This window comes from Macaca nemestrina, chromosome 14 (genome assembly GCF_043159975.1).
Source record: "Macaca nemestrina isolate mMacNem1 chromosome 14, mMacNem.hap1, whole genome shotgun sequence".
NCBI classification, from domain to species: domain Eukaryota; kingdom Metazoa; phylum Chordata; class Mammalia; order Primates; family Cercopithecidae; genus Macaca; species Macaca nemestrina.
Genome location: NC_092138.1, coordinates 93,334,202 through 93,342,702, shown reverse-complemented (window position 1 = coordinate 93,342,702; position 8,501 = coordinate 93,334,202). Strand labels below are relative to the sequence as shown.

General features: G+C 41.2%; 1 protein-coding gene across 1 annotated transcript; it reads left to right on the top strand.

Moving 5' to 3' along the window:
• The first annotated feature begins 2,130 nt into the window (after positions 1-2,130).
• On the top strand, positions 2,131-3,075 carry LOC105487185 (olfactory receptor 1J1). Its single transcript, XM_011750531.3, has one exon. The coding sequence runs from the start codon at positions 2,131-2,133 to the stop codon at positions 3,073-3,075; it is 945 nt and encodes a 314-aa protein (XP_011748833.2).
• The last annotated feature ends 5,426 nt before the right edge of the window (positions 3,076-8,501 follow it).

Below are 8,501 nucleotides of genomic sequence, written 5' to 3'. Positions count from 1 at the left end.
TGATGTGAGTTGAAAAATAAATCGCTTATAAGTTATTTCAGAGATGCTGAAAAAATAGAATTCCTGTTAAAATTACTTTTAGCTTTTAGACTGTATTTCTTTGAATGTGAGGCCATGTGGCAACTAAATAACATGGGGCCCCAGGATTGTTAGAGCAAAAGCTGGTTCTTGAACTAAGCCCAGTAAAAGTTTTTTAATAAAGCTGTTATAATAAATTTAACTAGATCTAACATTTTATTTGATCAACAAATTTATATAGAGTATGCATTAATTGGTTATGATAGATTCTAGGTCTAATCTTTCAAGAAAAAGAGAAAGGAACATGGAAACATGAAAAAGAATAGATCAAAGTAAGACATCCAGCTCATATCTTAACCTGAAGGATTATTTCCAAATATGTTGAGAAATTGTCTCATCCTTTTGGTACTGGTATTTAGCATAGAGTAACAGCAACTGACAGCCTTGCTAATATCTGAATTTGTTATGATGTGATGTTTCCAAGTCTTTATTAATTTTTCCTAATTACACTATTAAATGTTTTAGAAGTGGAGTGATTAAAGACTGAATTTAAGTTGTGTTTAATGCCTCATTAGTCAGTACCTTTGATATATCTCAAGATCAAGCAGGAACTTCTAATATGGCATCTGATGTCATATAGAAATGAGATACCAAACAATAAAACAGAAAGGCTGAGAGACTAGAGGAGGAAATCCAAACTTATCAGCATTTTGCTTACTCTGGCTTGACACAGTCAATAAAATGCTTTGAAAGCCATCCTGGGGAGAAGACAAATTCTGAGTGGAACAATGAGATTTCAGTAGCATGGAGAAATTGATGAGATGGCTGAAATCCACCAAATGTGAAATCTCACTTAGCCAGTGCTCCTTAGACAGACTGTGAGAGGAATTCACCGCTGGGTCCCCAAGAGACATTGTCACCTGTGGTTGAGCCTGGAGGAATATATATATGTTTTCATGCTACACATTGATATTTAAACATAGAATTACATATCTTACACTTAAACTTTAAAAAGATCAGAGAAATTAGGCCGGGCACAGTGGCTCACACCTGTAATCCCAGCACTCTGGCAGTCAGAGGTGGGTGGATCATGAGGTTAGGAATTCGACACCAGCCTCACCAACATGGTGAAACTCCGTCTCTACTAAAAATAAAAAATTAGCTGGGAGAACTGCTTGAATCCAGGAGGCAGATGCTGAGATCTTGCCACTGCACTCCAGCCTGGACAACATAGTGAGACTCTGTCTCAAACAACCAAAAAAAGATCAGAGCAATTAATGTATGGATCTGAAACTATAAGAAGGATTTTCTATCTTGTTGCTTACTTTGCATTATGATTTCTTTACCTGGACTTTCAATGGTACCACCCTCCCCACCTTCTAGAATAGTACATATATATCATGATAAAATGTGTGGGCATGTCCTTGGAAAAATCATTCAAAATAAATTGCTTTGTTGTCTTTGGGAGTAATTGTTTACATGGAAGTTTTTTTAATAAATAAAGTGTTATGTCTTAAAAAAAGATTCGGGGTCTATAAACAATGAATAAATTGGAAATAATCATGCATTGTGTAGACAAGCAGGGTATACAGAGTTAAATAGGTCATTACACACAAAATAAGTCAATGAGATTTCCAATGTCAAATAATTGCTTTGTTTCCACAGAAGAAACTATGGAGTCAAGCAACTTGGGTCCAAATCACAGCTTCTCCTCTTCCTATTGCTATGACTATAAGACTGTCTGTATTAGCTTTCACATCTAAAGAGTAGAAATAAATAACAGTACCACCCAGCTCATATATTGAAGGCTATTGAATCAGTTACAATACATCAGTTATTGGAACAGTGTATTAAAAAACATTTAACAAACAACTTTTAGTCCTGTCATTTACAGAGACCAGATTCTGAAAGAAAGTAGCTATATCGACTAAACTTACTTTCTTTTTCAGCACATTTGCAGCAAAATATGTGGCAAATGTAAGAAAATATGAAGACATTCCCTAAGTCAAAAGAACATCTCTATTATCCTATGCCACAGTTATCATTTCTTATTCCAAGACATATCATTTTTTTTCCTTCAAATTTCCCTAGTGCCCTCCAGCTGATATAAACATGAGCCCTGAGAACCAAAGCAGCGTGTCCGAGTTCCTCCTCCTGGGCCTCCCCATCTGGCCAGAGCAGCAGGCCGTGTTCTTCACCCTGTTCCTGGGCATGTACCTGACCACAGTGCTGGGGAACCTGCTCATCATCCTGCTCATCCGGCTGGACTCTCACCTTCACAACCCCGTGTGCTTCTTCCTCAGCCACTTGGCCCTCACTGATGTCTACTTTTCATCTGTCACTGTTCCTAAGATGATGATGAACATGCAGACCCAGCACCTAGCTATCTTTTACAAGGGGTGCATTTCACAGACATATTTTTTCATATTCTTTGCTGACTTAGACAGTTTCCTTATCACTTCAATGGCGTATGACAGGTATGTGGCCATCTGTCACCGTCTACATTATGCCATCATCATGGGTCAGAGTCAGTGTGTCATGCTGGTGGCTGGGTCCTGGGTCATCGCTTGTGCGTGTGCTCTTTTGCACACTCTCCTCCTGGCCTGGCTTTCCTTCTGTGCTGATCACATCATCCCTCACTTCTTCTGTGACCTTGGTGCCCTGCTCAAGTTGTCCTGCTCAGACACCTCCCTTAATCAGTTAGCAATCTTTACAGCAGGATTGACAGCCATTATGCTTCCATTCCTGTGTATCCTGGTTTCTTATGGTCACACTGCAGTCACCATCCTCCAGATTCCCTCTACTAATGGCATATGCAAAGCCTTGTCCACTTGTGGATCCCACCTCTCAGCAGTGACTCTCTATTATGGGACCATTATTGGTCTCTATTTTCTTCCCCCATCCAGCAACACTAATGACAAGAACATAATTGCTTCAGTGATATACACAGTAGTCACTCCCATGTTGAACCCCTTCATTTACAGTCTGAGAAATAAAGACATCAAGGGAGCCTTAAGAAAACTCTTGAGTAGGTCGGGCGCAGTGGCTCACGCCTGAAATCTCAGCACTTTGGGAGGCCGAGGCAGATGGATCACCTGAGATCAGGAGTTCGAGACCCGCCTGGCCAACATGGCGAAACCCAATCTCTACTAAAAATACAAAAGATTAGCCTGGCATGGTGGCACAAGCCTGTAGTCCCAGCTACTCGGGAGGCTGAGGAAGAAGAGTTACTTGAATCAGGCAGACGGAGGTTGCAGTGAGCCAAGATTGTGCCACTGCACTCCAGCCTGGATGACAGAGCAAGACTCTGTCTGAAAAAAGAAAGAAAAGAAAAAAAGAAAATTCTTGAGGAAAAAAAAACATTATTCTAACTGATACTTGCCTTTCTTTTTTTTCTTTTCCTTTTTTTATTATTATTATACTTTAAGTTCTAGGGTACATGTGCATAACGTGCAGGTTTGTTACATATGTATACTTGTGCCATGTTGGTGTGCTGCACCCATCAACTTGTCAGCACCCATCAACTAGTCATTTACATCAGGTATAACTCCCAATGCAATCCCTCCCCCCTCCCCCCTCCCCGTGATAGGCCCCGGTGTGTGATGTTCCCCTTCCCGAGTCCAAGTGATCTCATTGTTCAGTTCCCACCTATGAGTGAGAACATGTGGTGTTTGGTTTTCTGTTCTTGCGATAGTTTGCTGAGAATGATGGTTTCCAGCTGCATCCATGTCCCTACAAAGGACACAAACTCATTCTTTTTAATGGGTACATAGTATTCCATGGTGTATATGTGCCTGAAAGTGAGGGGGGAAATGGAATTAAGTTGGAAAACACTCTTCAGGATATCATCCAGGAGAACTTCCCCAACCTAGTAGGGCAGGCCAACATTCAAATTCAGGAAATACAGAGACTGGATTAAGAAAATGTGACAATGGGGTTTTCTAAATATACAATCATGTCATCTGCAAACAGGGACAATTTGACTTCTTCTTTTCCTAACTAAATACCCTTTATTTCTTTCTCTTGCCTGATTGCCCTAGCCAGAACTTCCAACACTATGTTGAATAAGAGTGGTGAGAGAGGGCATCCCTGTCTTGTGCTGGTTTTCAAAGGGAATTTTTCCAGTTTTTACCCATTCAGTATGATATTGGCTGTGGTGTTGTCATAAATAGCTCTTATTATTTTGAGATACGTTCCATCAATACCGAATTTATTGAGCGTTTTTAGCATGAAGGGCTGTTAAATTTTCTCAAAGGCCTTTTCTGCATCTATTGAGATAATCATGTAGTTTTTGTCTTTGGTTCTGTTTATATGCTGGATTACATTTATTGATTTGTGTATGTTGAACCAGCCTTGCGTCTCAGGGATGAAGCCCACTTGATCATGGTGGATAAGCTTTTTGATGTGCTGCTGGATCCGGTTTCCCAGTATTTTGCTGAGGATTTTTGCATCAATGTTCATCAGGGATATTGGTCTAAAATTCTCTTTTTTTGTTGTGTCTCTGCCAGGCTTTGGTATCAGGATGATGTTGGCCTCATAAAATGAGTTAGGGAGGATTCCCTCTTTTTCTATTGATTGGAATAGTTTCAGAAGGAATGGTACCAGCTCCTCCTTGTACCTCTGGTAGAATTCAGCTGTGAATCCATCTGGTCCTGGATTTTTTGGTTGGTAGGCTATTAATTATTGCCTCAATTTCAGAGCCTGCTATTGATCTATTCAGGGATTCAACTTCTTCCTGGTTTAGTCTTGGGAGAGTGTAAGTGTCCAGGAAATTATCCATTTCTTCTAGGTTTTCTAGTTTATTTGTGTAGAGGTGTTTATAGCATTATCTGACGGTAGTTTGTATTTCTGTGGGGTCAGTGGTGATATCCTCTTTATCATTTTTTATTGCATCTATTTGATTCTTCTCTATTTTTTTCTTTATTAGTCTTGCTAGTGGTCAATGAATTGTGTTCATCTTTTCAAAAAACCAACTCCTGGATTCATTGATGTTTTGGAGGGTTTTTTGTGTCTCTATCTCCTTCAGTTCTGCTCTGATCTTAGTTATTTCTTGCCTTCTGCTAGCTTTTGAATGTGTTTGCTCTTGCTTCTCTAGTTCTTTTAATTGTGATGTTAGAGTGTCAATTTTAGATCTTTCCAGCTTTCTCTTGTGGGCATTTAGTGCTATAAATTTCCCTCTACACACTGCTTTAAATGTGTCCCAGAGATTCTGGTATGTTGTATCTTTGTTCTCATCGGTTTCAAAGAACATCTTTATTTCTGCCTTCATTTCGTTATGTACCCAGTAGTCATTCAGGAGCAGGTTATTCAGTTTCCATGTAGTTGAGCGGTTTTGATTGAGTTTCTTAGTCCTGAGTTCTAGTTTGATTGCACTGTGGTCTGAGAGACAGTTTGTTATAATTTCTGTTCTTGTACATTTGCTGAGGAGTGCTTTACTTCCAATTATGTGGTCAATTTTGGAATAAGTGCGATGTGGTGCTGAGAAGAATGTATATTCTGTTGATTTGGGGTGGAGAGTTCTATAGATGTCTATTAGGTCTGCTTGCTGCAGAGATGAGTTCAATTCCTGGATATCTTTGTTAACTTTCTGTCTCATTGATCTGTCTAATGTTGACAGTGGGGTGTTGAAATCTCCCATTATTATTGTATGGGAGTCTAAGTCTCTTTGTAAGTCTTTAAGGACTTGCTTGATGAATCTGGGTGCTCCTGTATTGGGTACATATATATTTAGGATAGTTAGCTCTTCCTGTTGAATTGATCCCTTTACCATTATGTAATGGCCTTCTTTGTCTCTTTTGATCTTTGATGGTTTAAAGTCTGTTTTATCAGAGACTAGTATTGCAACCCCTGCTTTTTTTTGTTCTCCATTTTCTTGGTAGATCTTCCTCTATCCCTTTATTTTGAGCCTATGTGTGTCTCTACATGTGAGATGGGTCTCCTGAATACAGCAAACGGATGGGTCTTGACTCTTTATCCAGTTTGCCAGTCTGTGTCTTTTAAATGGACCATTTAGTCCATTTACATTTAAGGCTAATATTGTTATGTGTTAACTTGATCCTGTCATTATGATATTAACTGGTTATTTTGCTCGTTAGTTGATGCAGTTTCTTCCTAGCCTCGATGGTCTTTACATTTTGGCCTGTTTTTGCAATGACTGGTACCGGTTGTTCCTTTCCATGTTGAGTGCTTCCTTCAGGGTCTCTTGTAAGGCAGGCCTGGTGGTGACAAAATCTCCAAGCATTTGCTTATCTGTAAAGGATTTTATTTCTCCTTCACTTATGAAACTTAGTTTGGCTGGATATGAAATTCTGGGTTTAAAATTCTTTAAGAATGTTGAATATTGGCCCCCACTCTCTTCTGGCTTGGAGAGTTTCTGCCAAGAGTTCTGCTGTTAGTCTGATGGGCTTCCCTTTGTGGATAACCCGACCTTTCTTTCTTGCTGCCCTTAAAATTTTTTCCTTCATTTCAACTTTGGTGAATCTGGCAATTATGTGTCTTGCAGTTGCTCTTCTCAAGGAGTATCTTTGTGGCATTCTCTGTATTTCCTGAATTTGAATGTTGGCCTGCCCTACTAGGTTGGGGAAGTTCTCCTGGATGCTATCCTGAAGAGTGTTTTCCAACTTGATTCCATTTTCCCCCTCACTTTCAGGCACCCCAATCAGACGTAGATTTGGTCTTTTTACATAATCCCATACTTCTTGAAGGCTTTGTTCATTTCTTTTTCTTCTTTTTTCTTTTGGTTTATCTTCTCACTTCATTTCATTCATTTGATCCTCAATCGCTGATACTCTTTCTTCCAGTTGATCGAGTCGGTTACTGAAGCTTGTGCATTTGTCACTTATTTCTCGTGTCATGGTTTTCATCTCTGTCAGTTCGTTTATGGCCTTCTCTGCATTAATTATTCTAGTTATCAATTCTTCCACTCTTTTTTCAAGATTTTTAGTTTCTTTGTGCTGGGTACGTAATTCCTCCTTTAGCTCTGAGAATTTTGATGGACTGAAGCCTTCTTCTCTCATCTCGTCAAAGTCATTCTCCGTCCAGCTTTGATCCGTTGCTGGCGATGAGCTGCATTCCTTTGCAGGGGGAGATGCGCTCTTATTTTTTGAATTTCCAACTTTTCTGCCCTGCTTTTTCCCCATCTTTGTGGTTTTATCTGCCTCTGGTCTTTGATGATGGTGACGTACTGATGGGGTTTTGGTGTGGATGTCCTTCCTGTTTGTTAGTTTTCCTTCTAACAGTCAGGACCCTCAGCTGTAGGTCTGTTGGAGATTGCTGGAGGTCCACTCCAGACCCTGTTTGCCTGGGTGTCAGCAGCAGAGGCTGCAGAAGATAGAATATTGCTGAACAGTGAGTGTACCTGTCTGATTCTTGCTTTGGAAGCTTCCTCTCCCGGGTGTACTCCACCGTGTGAGGTGTGGGGTGTCGGTCTGCCCCTAGTGGGGGATGTCTCCCAGTTAGGCTACTCAGGGGTCAGGGACCCACTTGAGCAGGCAGTCTGTCCCTTCTCAGATCTCAACCTCCGTGTTGGGAGATCCACTGCTCTCTTCAAAGCTGTCAGACAGAGTCGTTTGCATCTGCAGAGGTTTCTGCTGCTGCTGTTGTTGTTGTTGTTGTTGTTGTTGTTGTTGTTGTTTAGCTGTGCCCTGTCCCCAGAGGTGGAGTCTACAGAGACTGGCAGGGCTCCTTGAGCTGCTATGAGCTCCACCCAGTTGGAGCTTCCCAGCCACTTTGTTTATCTACTTAAGCCTCAGCAATGGCGGGCGCCCCTCCCCCAGCCTCGCTGCTGCCTTGTGGTTAGATCACAGACTGCTGTGCTAGCAATGAGGGAGGCTCCCTGGGCGTGTGACCCTCCCGGCCAGGTGTGGGATATAATCTCCTGGTGTGCCCGTTTTCTAAGACCCTTGGTAAAGCCAGTATTGGGGTGGGAGTTACCCGATTTTCCAGGTGTTGTGTGTTTCAGTTCCCCTGGCTAGGAAAAGGGATCCCCTTCCCCCTTGCGCTTCCCAGGTGAGGCGATGCCTCACCTGGCTTCAGCTCTCACTGATCGGGCTGCAGCAGCTGACCAGCACCGATTGTCTGGCAATCCCTAGTGAGATGAACCCAGTACCTCAGTTGAAAATGCAGAAATCACCTGTCTTCTGTGTCGCTCATGCTGGGAGCTGGAGACTGGAGTTGTTCCTATTTGGCCATCTTGCTCCACAGTCTTGCCTTTCTTTTAAAACATCCCATGTAACATTTTTCCTCAATAATAGAAAAATACAAATTATTGAAAATATATCTCACTTGTCTTCCTTCCACAGCTGTCACTCTGAAATGCTTTCCTGATACTATTCTTGCATCTGAGGGAATAGTAAAATAGGATATGTTTTATAGGACTTTATTTGTTCTTTTCTTGGGTAATGGAATTGGAAAATATTCTGAGCATGTTATGTCACTTTGGCTGTTATGAAAATGAAGCCATCACGGCTGACCTTTCCCAAATT

Coding starts and splice junctions, on each gene's coding strand:
- LOC105487185 (XM_011750531.3), top strand. CDS start 2,131: ATGAGCCCTGAGAACCAAAGCAGCGTGTCCGAGTTCCTCCTCCTGGGC.